Source organism: Heloderma suspectum, chromosome 6 (assembly GCF_057233095.1).
Source record: "Heloderma suspectum isolate Gila_16-S chromosome 6, 16-S_ref, whole genome shotgun sequence".
Taxonomy (NCBI): domain Eukaryota; kingdom Metazoa; phylum Chordata; class Lepidosauria; order Squamata; family Helodermatidae; genus Heloderma; species Heloderma suspectum.
The window spans coordinates 81338373-81358893 of NC_139463.1; the positions used below are offsets into that span (position 1 = coordinate 81338373).

At 45.5% G+C, this 20521-nt stretch overlaps 1 protein-coding gene and 1 long non-coding RNA gene across 2 annotated transcripts; both read right to left on the bottom strand.

Moving 5' to 3' along the window:
* Positions 1-3075: 3075 nt before the first annotated feature.
* On the bottom strand, positions 3076-20134 carry LOC146341446 (uncharacterized). Its single transcript, XR_014784119.1, has 3 exons — positions 19937-20134; positions 8573-8653; positions 3076-4486 (listed from the first exon to the last, which is right to left on the bottom strand). It is a non-coding gene; the product is annotated as an uncharacterized LOC146341446 (long non-coding RNA).
* LOC146341447 (olfactory receptor 1M1-like) lies at positions 7334-8554 on the bottom strand (the record flags this gene model as incomplete). Its single annotated transcript, XM_084807042.1, has 1 exon — positions 7334-8554. A coding segment is annotated over one exon (921 nt), but the record flags the coding sequence as incomplete, so codon positions are not given.
* Positions 20135-20521: the final 387 nt, after the last annotated feature.

A 20521-nucleotide genomic window follows, 5' to 3' on the forward strand; every position in this document is an offset into this window, starting at 1 on the left:
GGAATGGTGGGGCAAGTGGGTGGGGAGAGAAAGGTTAATTGTGTGCTTCACAACTGAAGTAATACATATGGCCATCTAAAGAAGGGGCGGTATAAGATCAGTATGTCCATGATCTAAAATTGCTGCCCTGAATTTATGTTCCCATTCAATTTTCACATGATGAATTATTCAGGGAGAAATACCTACCTTATTTTCTTATGTCCATTTTTCACTGGGTTGTTAGGCAGCATGTATTTAATTCTGTAGGTGTCTTTCTCAGGTTCTCAATTCCTCTTGTTGTAAATTCACATCAATACAGAATGAAGAAGCCCTTGCTATACAATGTTCACATCCACAGAATGATCATATGTTTACCCTCAAGATTTAATTTCATTCCTTGATTCAGCTTCAGGTTCAGATTCTAAAACATTTAAAGTTCTGTAAACATTAACAACATGTCACAACATTAAGTTAATCTCATCAGAATACTTACCCTTGCAGAATACTGTCGAAAATACAATCCATTTTTTTTAACGTTAATGCCCTCAATAAATTTTGAAAAAGCAAATGACCCTCCCTCCCTCCCTCCCTCCCTCCGTGTGTGTGTGTGTGTCAAGGGCAAAACTGTGACCACTTTTCAGGCATCCTTAAGGAATTTCACTAGGGGGGGGTGTTAAAGGTCTCTCCCCCCCACATGCTTCATCTGAGCTTTCTTCCCATGAAAGGGAAAGAATTCATGAACATTTGTGTGTTGGAGGGGGCTAAGTTGTTTGATGTTTGGGTAGGGGCATAATACTTACAGTTATTTATGAAGTGGTCCAAGGGCTTAAAAAAAAAAAAAAGCCAAGCTGCACACTTGGCAAGGAGCATGGTTGCTATGTACTTTGAAATGGGGCCACTAATGTCCCTGTGAACAATACAACATCATCACAAAGCATTGTTATCAGGGCCATTAACGGCCCCATTTCAAAGTGTAGTATCTGGGTCTCTGTGCAGCATATGCCTTGGCTTTTTAAGGTTAAAAACAACAAAAAGAAACACTCCCAAACCACCTCATAACTAGATCTATGCCCCACACCTAAACTTTCCTACACACTCTCCCAAACATCCACCCTCTACCAATCTTTGTGAGGGTTTTCAATATAGCCGCCTGAAACTGCCAAACATTTGTCTGAATCCTAAATTTCAGGACATACAGTCAGATAAAGCTGTAGTTCAGGGTCTGAAGTAGAATGCTTCCAGAACCTTCCACTCCCACCCCACCAAAACCAAAACAAATTCACCCTTTTGAAAATCTAGAAATAGAATAACAAGCTGAAAGCTACAAAAGAATCTTTTGGGAGGAAAATCTCTGGGTGTCATATAGGTAAGCAACAATATATTCCCAACCAAAGATTGTATAAATCTTAATACCACTACCACTTCCATCACAAACGTGCATGGAGAACACTGCTTAAAGAACCCCAAAATTGTGCATACAATACATTTCTAGTGTCTGCCCTTGTCCCCATTATAATTGCCTCTCCTTAAAGTATACACCTTCTGTCTGTACCCTTATACTTTTTTGCACAGTTGTAAAGATTAGCAGGTCAGAAGAGGTCCTGAGTCATGCCATCGTGAAGGCATATTTGTTACAATTCTTACTATAGTATATTACTCAGCAGAAGATCAGCCATCCCCTAAGTCTGGAAACCAAGTAGTTAGAAACATGTTCAACTTCCAACCTTTATACAGTAAAGTCTCCTCTCCCTTGACATAGCTGCTAAAAACATTTCTTACAGAGTGAGGAAGTCTAGAATACTGTAAACTCCAAATCTCAGTGGGAGGGAGAGCCTACAGGGAACTGATTGGAGATGGGAGTTTGAGACATTTAAAGGAATTTACCTCTACAAAGTTCATAGAATCATAGAATAGTAGGGTTGGAAGGGACCTATAAGACCATCGAGTCCAACCCCCTGCTCAATTCAGGGATCCAACTTAGAAAGTTTCAGAAGTCTCACTCCTTTTGCCATAATTTCAAACAATGTAAACAAAGACCATGATTCAGCCACAGTTAATACAGATGAGGGGTCTTCCTCCAGTTCATTCCTTTATTGTTCTATGGGCTCATTCTGCCCTACATTCTACTCTGCCCATGTTTTGGTTTTACTAGGAGGATTAATTCTGGAACTGGACATGTACAGTTGGCTGTAGCAATCTGTTCCTTCATTAGAACCCCCCCCCCCAACCCTATGCTAAAGAGGAGCAGGTTCACATTGACACACATTGAAAAAAAGCTATATTGATGTGATTGTGTAGAGATATTTGTTTTATGGTATCCTCCATTCTCCTGATATAACCATTTGTGCCATCACATTGATTCCTCTTTTCTAAGATGTTGCATTGTTTAGTCAATCAATGCACACAACGTGCAAGCACACTGGTAAACACAACACAAACATAATCATATACAGCCATACATGGGTCGGGCTCCAGAGATGTATTTGCAGATGGGGGAAAGTGGAAGCCAACTTTCCTGTCCCTTCTACTTGCCTCCAGGCCACAGAATACCTCCCCCCATGCTCCTTTGAGGATCAAACTGAGTGGACTGAGTTGTGGGAGTGAAGAAGTTCACATAAATTCAAGTAGAGTCATCTTCCATGAGTGGAGAAGAAGGTGACTCCACACACAAATTTCTGTAAACTCCCTTTTTCCCCTCAGCCTCCCATACCACAGACTATCCAACTCAGCAGGGCCTGTCATTGCTTGGAGCATTTTCAGGAGACTCTGGGAGCTGATGAGGAAAGGAAACAAGAGGACAGAAAAGTCCATTTCTGCCAGCTCTCATCCACAGGCACGGCCTTTGGAACCAACTCACTTTTTCATTTTTCCTTTTGCAGTGTTTAGTCAATGCACACACATTGCATGCATATTGGTGAAGCACCACACAAAAATAATCGTATACAAACTGGTTATGAGTTGATTACTGCTGTTTTTTTTCCTCATTCTGTTGCTCAGCTTTTACGCTTCTTAATCTTTTTAAAAGTTCTGTCAGTTGTAGCGCTTTAAAGGTTTTGTATTGTCCATGGCTGCCATGAGAGTATCTGACTAAAAGGTGGTATATACATACCTTTAATGCATACATACATATGTACATACATGCCTTCCTTTTTGCAATGCACTTGCACAATAGAAACATGGTGGGAGACAGAGAGGCAAATGAACAGAAGAGACCAGAAGGTGAAGCAAGCTACACACCAGCAGCAGCTGCATAAAAATAGGAAATGGTTATTTTAAAACCAGAAGATTCTTGCTTCATTGGTTCCACTTTGGAAACAAGACAAGGTAATTCAGAACTCTAAAATCCGCAGAGAGGTTCATACCAGGAGGATCATGGGGGCACAACCCTAACAAATGAATGGATTTGCTCTGGAAACAAATGGCAGGAAAATCTCCCCTGACGACATTTCATACATGTTAATCTTGTTCTGACATTCAGTTGCGAGCGGAGATGGGTTAAAGAAGATGCAGACAACAAGCTTGGGTTGAAAATTGGGCCACATTTATTGAAATAGCTGCAAATAGCTGCAAAGGGGTAACTAGGACGGGCATCTAACTGTGTCAGTGGCTAGCTGGCACTTCATGGGCGAAAACACACCCAGCCTGAGGGGTGGTGGTGATCTCGCCATCCCTCCGGACTGCCCCTTCTGGGGGAGGTAGACCTTCCGGTGTCACCCCCAAACCCGGTGCCGCTCAACACCTGAGTGAGTGAGGAGGGTTGGTCTCCCAGGCAACCCTTATCCCCCGCCGAGCCGCACAACCCATTCGGGGGGGCTCAGGCATCACCTGTCACCATAAGGTGCCTCTGCATGCACACCATCCCTACTTTCCTGTTTTTGCCCGTCCTAGCCGCCACAGGAGTCACAAGCCTAGAGCTTGTGAAACTCCCCCCACCTGCGCAGAAGAACTTCCCGCAGGCCCCTTTGCAGATCAGACAGAAATATGTTATACACTACATGAAACAGGCAGACACTGTCCATCCTGTAACGCTCCCTCCATGTCCACAGAATTCCTTGGCGGGTGGTGCATCCATCACCTCATTCGCATGGGCCATAAGCCATTTCTCTGTGCATTTTCCAACGTGCCCTGCCATTGGCAACGTCATTCCATTCCTTCCCAATGATCCATGGGAGCTGTGAGGGCTGCAATAGGCTACTTCCGGCCAGGTATGCCGGACCACCTGCCTCTCAACCAAGGCCTGTTCGATCAGGTCCTTGCCTGGCTACAGCCAAAGTCCTTCCTCTCAATGTGCAGCACCTGGACCTGCAGAGGAAGACTGAGGATTTTTGGTGGAACAGAGTGAGGAGGGGACTCCCACCACATGCCTCATCTGGGAAGCCACTGGATCTTAATGTGACGGTGTGACAGAAGCTGAAGTCTGAAATCGATGTACAAGCCCTTCGAGCAGCTCCAGACGTAACATGCCCATGTATGGGCTCCTGTTCCGGCGTACGACAAGTCTGCTGGTCTAGGGAATAAACACATTGGGGCAAGCAAAGCGAGAGTTGTGTCAGGCAGAAGCAGATGACTCACGAACGCAGGCCGGAGCGCTGTGAAGCCCCCTTTAAACTGCCACAACGTGCCTGAGAGAGAAACCTCCAGCGGCTATCATGGAGACCGCTTCAATGTAATGACCGTGGGTTCTAAACTGCAAAATTACCTAGGCCTAGCAGGATAGAGCTAATGTAGAAACTGCCCAATTGCCCTTATGTCAACAGTAAGCTGTTGAATCACTACAACAGAGGCCCTTCCTCCGGCCCACGGCATTCCATAGAACCCTAAGGTCCCGATGGGGCACTAACCATCGACTTGCGTTTGGCCATGGGCCACTGCCATGCCCTTGCCATACCGATCAATTTGACACCAAATGCATAAGTGGGTTACATTGGGCCAGACATGCGCCTTGAACTGTATCAAGGCCCTGCCGGCACAAGTCGTACTTGGAAGCCCAGACCAACCCTGAATTCCTAAGGGGGGGGGGGTTGATGAAGGCCATTAAGGCTGCTGCATGGAACAGGGAAACGTCTTTCTGGAAAGCGCAAATGGAGTGCCATTACCCCCGGAATCCAAAAGGGGTAACTGGAGAGAGAGGGTGGCTAAATTTACTAAAAGCAGGCCACATCTATGCCCTATCCTATATTGCCCGCCGAATCCAAAATCTGACCTGAAGTCTGAGAATCCCATCATTGTGGGCCGGAAGGCTAAATGGCCAGCTTGCGACTTATAGTCCCATATAGTCTGTTGTTCTTAAGGAGGCGCAAAATTGCAGCCGATGATCTATGGTAAGGTCATGAATCCTAACACTGAAGCTTTGCCTAATGCACGGCACACCCTACCTGCTCTGTCGCAGGTAGCTCCTGTATGGAGAGCCCTGGAATGCAGGGTGGCATGCATGGCTTCAGTCTCCCAGTCCCTGCAAGGATGGGATCTGGGAATGGAGCACCTGTGGGGCTAAAGCCCGGAAGTCATTGACCTAATTTCATGACAAAGCGTCGACCATTGGGTTTGTCTGACCCGACACATGGTAGACCCAGAACCAGATGTTGTAACACCAACGCTGGAGTGCGGGCACACTGACACATGACATGACCATCCGATTTCAGGAGGACTGAGAATGAATCACGTGGTAACGCTGTCATACCGAAGGGGGGAGGTTACTGACTTGCCTATAAGGTCATTGAAAATATTGCTCAAAGACTGCGGCCGCCATTCTACAAGCCACTACCCACAGCGCGATCGGACCTGCCCTAAGAGCCCGAAACCACCTTGGGCGGCAGCGCTTGCCCCCTGAGCAAGCGCCGGGGCCCTCAAGGGGCAGCAAGCGCCAGCGGCGGCAGGCGCCGCGCCCTAGCGCACACCGCCACCAACACCGGTGCTCCCTCTGGCAGGACAGGCTCTGGCCACGATGGAGCTGCACCAGAGCGCACGCACCCCGCCGCGAGTGCCAGCGAGGCTTTGGGTGCACAGATTGCATGCTGAGTCCAGGTGGCTGGAAAGACGATGAAGCCGGTCTTCAGCAGGCAGGTGTTCTTCGTGGTTTCCAGGTGGAGCTGAAGCCCTCTCTAGCTGCATCGGGACAGAGAGCTGAGATTGGGAGGGGGGCTGAGTTTAACGCAGCTCAGCCTTCCCCTCCTTGCATGGTGGTGCCACTGGGGTGCACCAATCAGAGGCCCCTGCGTCTTGTCACCCCACCCGCCCGCAATGGCCCCCTTCTTTCAGCCAGACAAGCTGGCACCGGGGTTAGGGCATTTCTATACCAACTGGGAACAGCTCTCCAGAGGTTCAGGCTGAAGACTTTTCTAGCCCTTCCTGGAGATGCTGGGGATTGAACATGGGACCTCCTGCATGCAAAGCCCATCCTCTGCTACTGAACTATGGCCCTTCTAACTTCAACACCATAAACATTGGTGTTGAAGAGTGGCTAGGAGACTGAATTGAATTGCAGAGACTCAAGTTTGAATCTCACCTCTGCTATGAACTCACTAGGAGGCCTTAGTCATGCCACTATTCTCTGAACTTTACTCCCCTCTTACATATGGGGACAATTGCATGCCCTATCTTACAAGATTGTTCTAAGAATTACAATCTAGATCATCTATACTGTAAAATGCTATATAAATATTTGGCATTTCCTCTCCCCAGCACTGCAATTACCTATGGGGAAACTGCTCCTTCACTGGCAATCCCATCTATGAAGTTTCTTATTTTTAGGAAATGCTTATATTTCCAGGCCTATTCATAGGTCTCATCAAGGGCTGGGTCCAGTTTTGATGGGGCCCTTGGCAAAATGTCCTTTGGTGAGCCAAGGGCAGGCATGTGTGGTGGGTCTTACCAGGGAAATTGGGACATGGCAGGTGCCTGAAGATGCCTTACACTGATGCCTTATCTAGGAACTATGAACCCATAGTGAACTGAAATGAGCCTAAATCCCAGAGTCCTCTTGTGGTAGGCTTACTGGGCCTCTGCAAGATTATAAGGCTTGGCTGGATTTGGAGGGGTGAAGAGCTCCCCATTGCTGTGCCTTCTGTGTCTCTCCTCCCTCACACGTCTTCCTCTTGCTTCAAGGATAAAGGTATGTTTCCTTTTATGAATTCTCTCTTGATCATGTTCCCTTCCACACCCTGATATCTCCATCCCCCATCTAGACTGGTCTTCTGGTCTACCCTACATTAAACTCCATATGCTTTGAGGAGTACAAGGCTATGTAGTGGGGAATGGATTTAGCATTCATCCAGGAAGCTAACTGATTTTGTTATGGGAAAATAAAGCAGAACTATTAACAAATAATAGTAATGGGATAGTTGTAGGTCAGTTTAAAATATTGACTATAATTAAAAATGTTAAATTCCACAGCCATTGCTTACACAGGTTATATCAATCTATTTATCATCTATCTATCTATCTATCTATCTATCTATCTATCTATCTATCTATCTATCTATCTATCTATCTATCTCCTGGCTCAAAACATTCTTATGCATACAGAAATTATCATTACAAATTAGCTTTATAAATGAACACATGTATCTCTACAAGTCTTTTTGACAGTCACATAGGAACTGAAATTTTAACCTACCAACTGTAATGTATGTTGTTGTTGTTTAAAAAAACCCTATCATATTTTGAAAGCAGTAAGGAGAAAACAACACATATAGCTGTTCCTATATTGGATTTTCTTATGAGTTTTAACAAACAGGAATGCAGTAAGCCTTCTCAAGGCATCCTTTACCTCTTTATTTCTCAGACTATATATGATGGGATTGAGCATGGGGGTCAGGATGGTGTAGAAAACAGAAAATACTTTGTGAAGGCCATTCAATCTATTGCTATTTGGTATCACATAGATACTAATCAGCGTACCATAAAAAATTGTAACTACCAAGAGATGGGAGGAACAAATGGAAAATGCCTTTTGCTTTCCTGTGTTGGAAGGGATTTTCATGATGGCAACAATGATGAAAAAGTATGATGTTAAGGTCAATGTAAATGGAGGAAAGGTAATTATAGAGCTTTCAATGTACAGAAACATTTTTAATGCATGCGTCTCACTGCAAGATAGTTCTATGATGGGAAAGGTGTCACAAAAGTAATGATCAATTTCATTGCCAACACAGAAAACTAACTTGGATATTAGGATCATTGTCACACTACTTAACAGAAAACCACTAATCCAAGAGCTGACTATCAGCTGGAGACACAGCTTGCCATTCATCATGGTGACATAATGTAGTGGCTTACAGATAGCTAAGTACCGGTCATAGGACATTACAGATAAGAGGTAGCATTCCACAGTTCCCAGAGAACCAAAGACATATTCTTGCACAAAGCATGCACTGACAGAAATGGTCTTCCTTCCTGTAAGGAGACTGGATAACATTCTTGGCAAGATATTTGAGCTGCAGCAGATCTCTAAGCAGGAGAGGTTCCCAAGGAAAAAGTACATGGGGGTGTGAAGGTGTTGATCAGTGGCAACTAGCAGAATAATGAGGATGTTCCCAGCCATTGTCACAATGTAGATGAGAAGAAACAACATGAAAAGAGGAATCTGCAATACCTTGTGATCTTCAAATCCCAGCAGAATTAATTCAGTTATATGTGAGTGATTTTTGAATGTGGTATTGTCAAATATCTGTACCTGTAAAAAACATATTAATGGAAAATTATAGTTGTTGTTTTCTCTTGCTTTTTTGAAACATGAGTGTTAATGAGACATTGAAATGTTCATCCAAATACAGATGATGTCCCTTGTGTTCAATGGGGTTTGCATCTGTGTTCACTTGCAAATGAGGATGCAGTTCCAACCACTATGGATGTGTGCCATGTGGCTTGAGGCTTTGTCTTAAGGGCATATTTCACATTTGTAATGTTTTACGTAATGTTTTATGTTATTATTAGCTGATATACCCGGCGTCGCCCAGGATGTAATTTTGTCATTGGCACTATTTGTTAGAAACACATTAAGGTAGGTTTATGCTTCTCAGAAAAGGCCGCATAAGAAAGGTAAAAAGTTGAATCCACTTGATTAAAAAAGCACAACAATTATAATGAGCAGATTGAATTTAAAAAAACTACTAAAAATGCAAGAGACTGAATCTGTAAGCACTGCTACAATGTAATCCACACTGAATCTCATACCACTATTAAAATATTCGACAGAGGCTTCCTTGCTGGATATTGCAGGAACAGGGGAGAGAAACTAAATGCTCTCCACAGTCAGAAAAGAAACCATGAGTAAAGGGGAGGGAACAAATGGCAGCCAGCCAATCCAAGGTGAAGGAAGTCAGAGTGAATGGGAGAGAGACCAATAGAGTGAAAGATGGCCAATGGACTGACTGGTAGCTGAAATCAGAAACCTGGCCTGCACCATGATTGAGAGGGTGTACTTGTTAGTAAGGGAAAGTATAAACAAAGTAATAATGTAACCAAGTGACTCCTGTCATACACTCTGGAAAGTGAGAATGTGAAGTAAAAGGGGCAGCAACTGTAGGGCCCAAATGGCAGGCTCAGTGGGCCCCTACAGTGTGATTACACCCAGGGCAGCTCCCCCTTATTCCCTGCGTTAAAGACAGCCCTGCAGCCAGCCACAAACCCATGCACAATTTTTGACATATATATATATATATATATATATATATATATATATAATATGATAAGATAAGATAAGATTGCTCTTGTATCCCACTTTTATTCCCACAATGGAAATCCTAATAATGATAATAGGATTGCAGTGTGGTCCAAAATTCATGCACAACAATACCCAAATCTGCTTAGCTTCAGCAAGGTTGTTGCTCCATAATGACCCTTCAGACCATACAGCCTTAGTCTGTTTCTGAGATGAAATCATATAGAAATGGAACACTGGCACATCTGGGTCTGACTTATACAGACTATTGGTCTATCTAGCTCAATATTGTCATATCCCAAGACCAATGAGCCACTGGAGGTCACTTCCTTCATGAATCCTTCCTTTACAAGAAACATTCTTATATATTTGTTTTCTATATTATCCTACAGTCTGTCTGTTGGGTCAAAGAGTAATACCAATCAAAAATAAAATCTTTAAGATAAGAGTGTAGTGAACCAATCAAGGCTGAACCCATCATGGGCTTGCAACCAACATCTCACTGACCCAGTTGGTGGCTCTGCTTTGGAAACAGTAACTTCTCATATCTTGTCCCAACCCTTCTTTGCAGTGCGTAGGAGGAAATTATTATATTATGTATTAGGCAAAAATGCATCCAAAATGCATGTCTTAGGTGAAATTTGCACAAAAATGATCATAAATTTTCATGCAATCTTAAAATAAAATCTCAAAATTTGGGATGGACCCAACTAAAGGCTGGAGAAATGCTTGAGATGAACTGAACATAGGTTTGGAAAAAAAAAGAGAAACCGAGATAAACTGAAAATGACAGATTCATAAATCTTTAGCTGGAGTGGCTTCTGTAGGGAGGAGGGCATCAAATCTTCTTCCACCAGTCCAGTTGCATGTATCTAAACCTGGACCCCTCCCATAGTGTTTTGTATATGGCAGAAGACAGTGAGATGAGGTTAGTTATATTTCTAAGGCAAAAAAAAGGAACAGAAACAGAATATGCATGCAATCCTATAACACTTACCTGGGAGTTACCCCCATTGAACTCAATGGGTCATATGTCTAAATAGATATGCATAAGCTTGTGCTGTACACAAATCTTAGTGCAGCCCTAGACTTGTCTGCTAGGTTTCATTAAGGTCAGTGGGAGGTTATTTAAGATTGCAGCCCGAGGGAGAAATCCTATGTTCCCTAGACAGTGTCTGGGGAACATAGGATATTTTGGTTTCCTGGATCTAAGTGGAGAAACAGGGCTCCAAACTCCAAGCCAGGAATCTGCACTCCCCTTCCCCTCCCTGTCCCCTTCACAGCTAGTGCAGAAAAACAAACAAAAAAACAAAAAAAAACCCTGAGCTGGCTGCTGCTATGACCTGGCAAATGTGAGCTCGTACAGGGTGAAAGGGGGCATTCCCAGGGGTTAGGGAGGACACTGGGGATGTGGGGCTATGAGTTACCCCTAGCCATCCCCAGCCTCCTTCTTTCCCCCTCCTTAAAGCCTCCACTAGACAGGCAAAGTTGCCCATCTAGCTAAAATGCAGAGTGGGAGGCAGGAGGCGTCTCCCACTCTGCATTGAATACTCATGAGTCACAAGCCTCTGAGTTAAGGTTCTTACAAGAACTCAGGGTGCATCCCATAGGATTTCACCCTTAGCCACATAATATATGGAAGTGTGGATCATAGAATCATAGACTAGTAGGGCTGGAAGGGGCCTACAAGACCACAGAATCCAACCCCCTGCTCAATGCAGGAATCCAAGTCAAAGCATCCCTGAGAGATGGCTGTCCAGCCTCGTCCTGAATGCCTCCAGTGTTGGAAAGCCCACCACCTCCTGAGGTAATTGGTTCCATGGTCGTATTGCTCTAAACAGTGAGGAAGTTCTTCCTGATGCTCAGCCGGAATCCGGCTTCCTGTAACTTGAGTCCATTATTCCATGTCCTGCACTCTGGGATGATCGAGAAGAGATACTGGTCTTCCTCTCTATGACAACTTTTCAAGTACTTGAAGAACACTATCCTATCTCCCCTCAGTCTTCCCTTCTCAAGGCTAAACATGCCCAGTTCTTTCAGACTCTCCTCATAGGGCTTTGTTTCCAGTCCCCTGATCATCTTTGTTGCCCTCCTCTGAACCCTCTCCAGTTTGTCTGCATTCTTCTTAAAGTGTGGTGCCCAGAACTGGACACAGTACTCCAGATGAGGCCTAACCAGTGCTGAGTAGAGGGGAACTAATTCTTCTACTAATCTCATGGTGATTTGGCCTCAATGAGTTTTTGACTCAACCACTCTCAGCATGCTATTTAATGTAGGGATTGGTTCCCTGACTTGGAGCAAGTTGCCCTATTCTCTGTCCCAGCTCTTTGCTTTTAAGATTTCAATACTTTCCCCCATCTTCTTGAATGCTGAAACAAATAGATTATTGTCTCTGCTAATGGCACAGTTGTGCAACTGCCCCTGAAATCAATCATCTATGTACACAAATACTCCTAGGCAGCATTGCTAAGGATAGCATTTCATAAGAAAAGAGTAAACGGCCACATACCTTCAGTGGGGTAGACATAATCGATTTATACATGTAACTAACAGCAACCAGGATACAATTTCTTCACGTGTTTCTCAGTTTTAGATTTCATTTTCTGATATATATTTTTTCTGACTGAAAATGTGTGATATTCTATTGCGTTAATGCAAATGTTTTCATTAGGTAACACAAAGCAGTGTTCAGCACAATGTCTCAGTCCTAGAAATTTAAAATCTGAAGAATCCCATGACATCCCAGTACCTAAATGTGGACATCTGCCTTGCCTCTTCTGTGTCTCTTTCTCTAAAATAGAGGGAGAGAATGTCATTTCGGCTGGACTTACGGTCCAAAGAGATGTTTCATCTCGGGTGCTCTAATATGTGAATTAAATGAAATAATGTCCACCTTTTCTATAGTACTGGCAGAAACACAGACACAGGTAACCTATTACATCTGAAATAATCTTTTGGATATGAGCTGCCTTTTATAGAAGAAGAGCAGGTTTCCCTTGCCATATTAGTTAATCCCCTCATCGCCCAAGTGCTACTGCACTTTCTACTCTCAAGGGAAATGTACAGGGAGGGAGTAATTGACAATGTCTAAGGGAATAATATTTATGACAACAGTATTCTTTCCTTTTCCTTCCTTTCCCATAGCTTTTAGTGTTATAAGTTGTAAGCCACTTTGGATATTTTTGAAAATAAAAGCACACACATGCACACACAGAGACACAGAGACACACAACATTCTACTAACATTTACTGTCTCCTGTTAGAACTCAGACAGCCCGTCCAGAAGGTTATCATGGTCAACACCTTTCAATGATATTGAAAGGTGCTGAGAAGTCCAAAAGAACCAACACACTTGCCCTGTCCCTCTCCTGGCACAAGTTATCTCAGAGGGTGACCAAGACAGTTCCTGTTCCAAATCCAGGCCTGAAGCCAGACTGAAATGGATCTAGAAATATCAGTTTCAGCCAAGAGTGCTGGAATTGATTGGCAGCCACTCACTTGAGCCCAGGAAGGGAATGTTAACAACCAGCCTATAATCTTCTGGCTCCAGGTTAGATGTCTAAGCAGTGGCCTTTTTTTAAAGTGGCTGTACCACCCACTCTCTCAAAGAGGAATTTATAACTTCCTGGACCCGGCCAGTCACCCGCTCCCTACTAGTTGTAATAAGTCAAGATAGGAAAGGGTCAAACATACAAGTGGTTGGCTGAACATGATCAAGCACCCCGACCACATCCTCAGGCCTCAACAACTACAATGCATCCAACACAACTGGACTAGATGGAGTTCTGGACACCTCCGCTACTGGGATTGCAGTAGCTTGGAATCCAAGTCATGACAGATGTGAGCAACTTTATATTCAAAGTGTTGTGCAAACTTGTTACAGCATCATACCAACATTGCAACCCACTTTCTCTATGGTTCAGATTGCAACGGGCCCCTTACCACCCAGAAAAAGCTTTGCTGGTCAACCCTGCAAAGATGCAATTGAGGAGGAAAAGAAATGCTTGATAATGAAACCACAACAGAACAGGCTTGATAGTGGACTCTAAGCTGTGATTAATTGCATTCAGCATGAGTTTTCCTCCACCTGGGTTCTAACTATCATCCCACTTTCTTCAGTGACCTCAGTCCGCAAATAGCATTGCCCTTATTTTCGCCGTAGTCTACGTAAATATTTACGTAGACTACAGCCACCAAATAAGGAACGGGAATGGCGGCTCCCTATGGGGGCCGCCATTCGCGTACGTGCTTTTTTTTTTTTTTAAGTCACCCGTGATAGGCTACGTGACGATTCACGTAGCCTATCATGGCTGACTTTGCAGATCTAGCCGTGATAGGCTATGTGAATCGTCACGTAGCCTATCAGGGGAAGTTTTTTTTTTTTTTTCTTTCATTACCATGGCGGCGGCGGCAGCCGGTCGAAAGACCGGCTGCCGCTCCCGCCTCTCTCGAAAACCCCCTGAACCGCCGGCCGGATCAGCCACCGGGAGTGACATTCGCAAAAGGTAAGTCCTGTCCAGGGGGGGGTGCGGGGTGCGGGGGTGTGTGGAGGATTTCTCCCCGAAACTTGTTCGGGGGGCCGAACATGTTGGCGCTCGGCCCCCCGAAGTTTCAGGGAGAAATTCTCCGCCATCCCCACCAAACACAGGTAAGAGCCCACTATCAAGCCTACTTTGTGGTGGTGAGGGTGGCAAACAGACAGTTCTTTTCCACCAGCATTACATCTTCTCAGTGTCGTCCAGTGGAGCTTTTCCAAGTGGTTCACGGCTTGTTACATTCTGGGCCAGGGAGAGAGATGGTGGAACCCTCGGTAGCACGCTGTGACAAGTTTGCACAGCACTTTGAGGATAAAGTCGCTCAGATTCGTCATGAATTGGACACCATCATTAATGCAGTTCCATTGGTAGAGGCGTTCAGAGCACCATCTGGTCCAGTTTTCTTGGATGAGTTTCAGTTACTGAGGCCTGAGGATGTGGACAAGGTGCTTGGGCAAGTCAGATCGACCACTTGTATGCTTGACCCTTGCCCTTCATGGCTTATTAAATCAAACAAGGAGGGGTTGTCCGGCTGGGTCCAGGAGGTTGTAAATTCCTCCTTGAGAGAGGGAGTGGTGCGTGCCTGCCACTTTAAAAGAGGCAGTAATTAGACCACTCCTGAAGAAGCCTAACCTGGACCCAGAGGATGTTAACAATTATAGGCCAGTGGCCAACATCCCCTTCCTGGGCAAGGTGCTTGAGCGGGTGGTTGTAGGACAGCTCCAGGCACTGTTGAATGAAACGGATTATCTAGATCCATTTCAATTGGGCTTCAGGCGTGGTTTTGGAATGGAAACTACCTTGGTCACCCTGTGGGATGACCTCTGCCAGGAGAGGGACAGGGGGAGTGCAACCCTGTTGATTCTCCTGGACCTCTCAGCGGCTTTCGATACCATCGACCATGGTATCCTTCTGGATAGGTTTTCTGGGTTAGGAGTTGGAGGCACTGCACTACAGTGGTTCTGCTCCTTGGATGGCCGATACCAGAAGGTGGTGCTGGGGGATTATTGCTCTGTGCCATGGCAATTGTGCCATGGGGTTCCACAGGGCTCTATTTTATCCCCCATGCTGTTTAACATCTACATGAAACTGCTGGGGGAGGTTATCCGGAGGTGTGGGCTGAGGTGCCATCAATATGCGGATGACACCCACCTCTACCTCTCTTTCTCATCAAAACCAGGTGAGGCAGTGGCTGTCCTGAATCAGTGCCTGGGCACAGTAATGGACTGGATGAGGGCTAATAAGCTGAAACTCAATCCAGACAAGACGGAGGTACTGTTAGTGGGTGGTTCGTCTGCCCGGCTAGGTGATATTCAACCTGTTCTGGAGGGGGTTGCACTCCCCCTAAAGGATCAGGTTCATAGTTTGGGGGTGCTCTTTGATCCAGAACTGTCACTTGAGGCACAGGTGAACTCAGTGGCACGGAGCTAGGGGTGGACAAAAGTCCCTTACCTGTCGTCGAAGGACGTTCGCGGTGGGGGGGAGGCGCTTCCCGCCTCGCCCCGGCCGAAATTCAGGCCGGGGGGGGAGGCTTCCCGCCTCGCCCCGGCCGAAATTCAGGCCAGGGAGGAGGCTTCCCGCCTCGCCCGGCCGCGAACGTGAAAGTTTTTTTTTTAAAAAAAATCATGTAGCCTATCACGGCTAGATCTGCAAAGTCAGCCGTGATAGGCTACGTCAATCATCACGTAGCCTATCACGGGTAACTTTAAAAAAAAAAATAGCAAATAGCGTTGCCCTTATTTTCGCCGTAGTCTACGTAAACATTTACATAGACTACAGCGACCAAATAAGGAACGGGAATGGCGGCTCCCTATGGGGGCCGCCATTATCCGTACACGCTTTTTTTTTTTTTTTTAAGTCACCCGTGATAGGCTACGTGACGATTGACGTAGCCTATCACGGCTGACTTTGCAAATCTAGCCGTGATAGGCTACGTGAATCATCACGTAGCCTATCAGGGGGCGTTTTTTTTTCTTTGATTGCAATGGCGGCGGCGGCGGCAGCTGGTCGAAAGACCGGCTGCCGCTCCTGCCCCGCTTGAACACCCGCCAAACCGCCGGCCGGACCCGCCACCGGGAGGGACATTCAGTGAAGGTAAGTCCCGTCCCGGGGGGGGTGCGGGGGGGGGGTTCGGAGGATTTCTCCCCGAAACTTATTTGGGGGGCCAAACATGTTGGCGCTCGGCCCCCCGAAGTTTTGGGGAGAAATTCTCCGCAATCCCTACACGGAGCACTTTTTATCAGCTTAGGCTGGTATACCAACTACGCCCTAACTGGACAGAGATAGCCTAGCTACTGTTATCCATGCTCTGATAACTTCTCGTCTGGATGACTGCAATGTGTTATACGTGGGGCTGCCTTTGAAAACAGTCCGGAAACTTCCGCTGGTCCAAAATAGGGCAGCAAGATTGTTAACAGGGACTGGCCTGTGAGCTCATATTACGCCAGTACTTTTCGAGCTGCACTGGCTGCCAGTCCATTTCCAGGCCCGATTCAAAGTGCTGGTGTTAACATTCAAAGCCCTTTACAGCTTGCGGCCAGGTTACCTGAAGGATCGCCTCCTCCCATATGTGCCTGCCTGGACCTTAAGATCATCATCAGCGGCCCTTCTCCGTGAGCCCCTGCCAAAGGAAGTGAGGCAGGTGGCTACTAGGAGGAGGGCTTTTTCTGCTGTGGCACCCCGGCTCTGGAATGAGCTCCCTAGTGAGGTTCGCCTGGCGCCTACATTGTATTCCTTTCGGTGCCAGGTGAAGACCTTTTTATTTTCCCAGGCATTTTAGCGTTTTAGCTTTCTATATTTTTGTTTGCTGTTTTAAATCTGTATTTTAAACTCCTGCACTGCTGCTAGGTTTTATTGTGGTTGTATTGTTATATTGTGGTTTTAATGTTCTATATATTTTAAATTGTTTTATTGTGTGTTGTTTGGTTTTAATTTTTGTGAACCGCCCAGAGAGCTTCGGCTATTGGGCGGTATAGAAATGAAATAAAGAAAGAAAGAAATAATAAATCTGCAATAACTGGTGCTCCTCAAATCCCAGCAAGATGAATTCAGTTATGTATGACTGATTTTTGAATGTGGTGTTGTCAAATAACTGCACCTGCAAAAACCAGATCAATGGCAAAACATAGTGGCTGTTTGGCTTGAAACCCCCTTCCCCCTCCCATGATTGGATAGAGCAGAAATAATCAATATGTACAAGACCTGACCCATTATTTGAATAAAAATGTCCACAGATCTGACCTATGGACTCAGATAACAACAGAAACCCTACATAGAGTCTTGTATATCCCTGTTTTTATGAACCATGGGTGTTAATGAGACACTGAAATGTTCATACAAATACAGATGATGCCTATTGTGTTCAATGACATGCATATCTATATGCATTTGCAAATGAAAATGCAGTTCCCAGCTCCACAGAAGTGCATCATGTGGCTTGGGACTTGGTCTGAAGGACATATTTTACATTTGCAATGTTATATATAATTATCTATTTAATTGTCTTTCCAGAACACCATGTTTGTGCTGATAGGGTTCCCATGCTGTCCTCAGTTCATGCATAACCAAACCCAAATCTGCTGGGCTTCAGCAAGGTTACTGCTCCATCATGAGCTTTCAGACCATGCTGCCTTGGTCTCTGTCTGAGATGGGATCATATAGAAATGGAACACTGGAATATCAGGGTCTGACTTATAAAGAATATTGGTTTATCTTGCTCAATATTACTTTCATTGACTGGTAGCGGTTCCCCAGCATTTTTTATGTGAGCCTTTCCTAGACCCACCTCAGGATGAATAGGATTTAACTTCGGACCTTCTGCATGTCAAGCATCTGTATCACTGTAAAACATCTGTATCACTGAGCTACAGAGTGCCCCTATAATCATTGGGATCATTGGGAGTTTGAATCTTGACCTCAACAAACTCAAATGTGAGGAACATATCCCCTGGATGTCACTTCCTTCACGAATCATTCCTTTAAAAAAAGCATTCAATTGTTGGTTTCTATATTTTCTTACAGTCTGTCTGTTGGATCAAAATCATACCAATCAAAGGTAAAATATTGATTTTATTTAAGATAAGAGCATGGTGAACCAAGGAAGGAAGAAGCCATGATGGCCATGGGACCAATACCATGCCAAACATCTCACTGACCCAGTTTGTGGCTCTGCTTTGGAAACAGCACTCCCTCACATCTTCCCCCAACCCTTCTCTGCAGTCTGTAGAAAACTATTATATTATGGATTGGGGGGGGGGGAGCTTGCCAAAATGTGTATTAGGCAAAAAAAAAACATACAAAAATGCACGTGTTACGAGAAATGTGTACAAAAACACTAATGTATTTTCATGCAAACTTGAAAGAAAATCTCAGATTTTGGGATGAACCCATGTAAAGATGGGATAAATTCAAGGTTTGAGTTGAACAGAACCTAAGATTGGAAAAATGAGAAACTGAGATACATTGAAAATTACATGTTCACCCATCCTTAGCTGGAGTGGCTTTCTGGGGAGTATGTGGTGGGGAAATCCATTTCCACCAGCCCAGTTGTATGCACTTTAAATTTGGATTCGACCCATAGCGTTTTGTTGATGGAGGAAGATAGTACATATCCCAAAACAGTCAGATGTGATTAGTTATAGGTCTAAAGAAAATGAATAAGAATTCAATCCTATAATACTTACATGGGAGTAGCCCCCATTGAATTCACTGAGTCATAAGTCTGAATAGGTATGCATAGGACTGTGCTGTAAACAAATCTTGCAGTGCAACCCTATACTTGTCTACTCAGAAGTAAGGCTCATTAACTTTATTGGGGTTGCTTTAGATTTCAGCCTTAGTTATGTAATATACTGAAGGGTTGTCATTTGGGATATATGCTGGCCAGTCACATAATGATTTGCCTCAATGATTTTTTGACTCCCAACTCTCAGCTTTACAAATCTATGCTATACGGATTTGTTGCCCTGGTCTCCCTCCCAGCTCTGCTTTTAGGATTCCAATACTTTCTTTCGCCAACCTTCTTAAATGCTGGAACAAATACCTTATTGTCTCCACTGTCAAGACATTTGTGCAACTGTCCCTGAAATCAATCATCTATGTACACAAATAATTCTAGGCAGCATTGCTAAGGACAGCAACTAGGATATAATTTCTTCAGTTGTTCCTCAGTTATACATTTTGTTTTGTGGTATTATTTTTCTGAGTCATACTGTGTGATATGCCATTGTGATGATACAGCCATTTCCATTAGTTAACCCACAGCAGTGTTAACCCGGAATCCTCGATGGGGGGGGAGGCAATCCGGTCCTTCCCCCCGGAATCCTGCCCAGCCAGCTCTGCTCCGCAGAGCAGCCAGCCAGCCAGGGCTGTCTGCAGCCGGATTTCAGGCTGTGGACTGGCTGGTGCAGATGCAAATGGCGGCCGCCATAGCGGCCACCATTTGTGTCCAGCCAGGCAGCCATGATAGGCTACGTAAGTCTTTATGTAGCCTATCACAGCTGCAAGGACAGCAGTGGTGGCCACAGCAGCCCAGCCATGGCCGGCTAGGAGACCAACCGCCGCCACCGCTGGAACCGCCACTGCCACATCCTCCACATCCGCCCCAGCTAAGTTCCATCCTGGGGGATTCCGCGTGGGGGGCAGGGAGCAGGAGGCCGTTTCACCACAGATTCTGGGAGCTGGATTTTAAAGAATCTGGCCTCACTGGAATCCGTGGCGGAATTCTCTGCCATCTCTATAGGGGTGAACGAAAGTCACTTACCTTTTCTCGCAGCTTGTTCGTGGTGGGGGGGAGAGCTTCGCTGCTCCCCCCGTGAAGTTCAGGCCGGGGGGGGAGGCTTCCCGCCTCGCCCGGCCGAAATTCAGGCCGGGGAGGAGGCTTCCCGCCTCGCCCGGCCGCGAACACGAAAGTAACAAAAAAAAAAAAACCCCTCCCCTGACTTGGCAAATAGCGTTGCCCTTATTTTCGCCGTAGTCTATGTAAACATTGACGTAGACTACAGCGACCAAATAAGGAAGGGGAATGGCGGCTCCCTATGGGGGCCGCCATTATCCGTACACACTTTTTTTTTTTTTTAAAGTCACCCGTGATAGGCTACGTGACGATTCATGTAGCCTATCACGGCTGACTTTGCAAATCTAGCCGTGATAGGCTACGTGAATCGTCATGTAGCCTATCAGGGGACGTGTGTTGTTTTTTTTTCTTTCATTGCAATGGCGGGGGCGGCAGCCGGTCAAAAGACCGGCTGCCGCTCCCGCCCCGCTCGAACACCGGATGAACCGCCAGCCGGACCCGCCGCCGGGAGGGACATTCAGGGAAGGTAAGTCCCGTCCCGGGGGGGGGTGC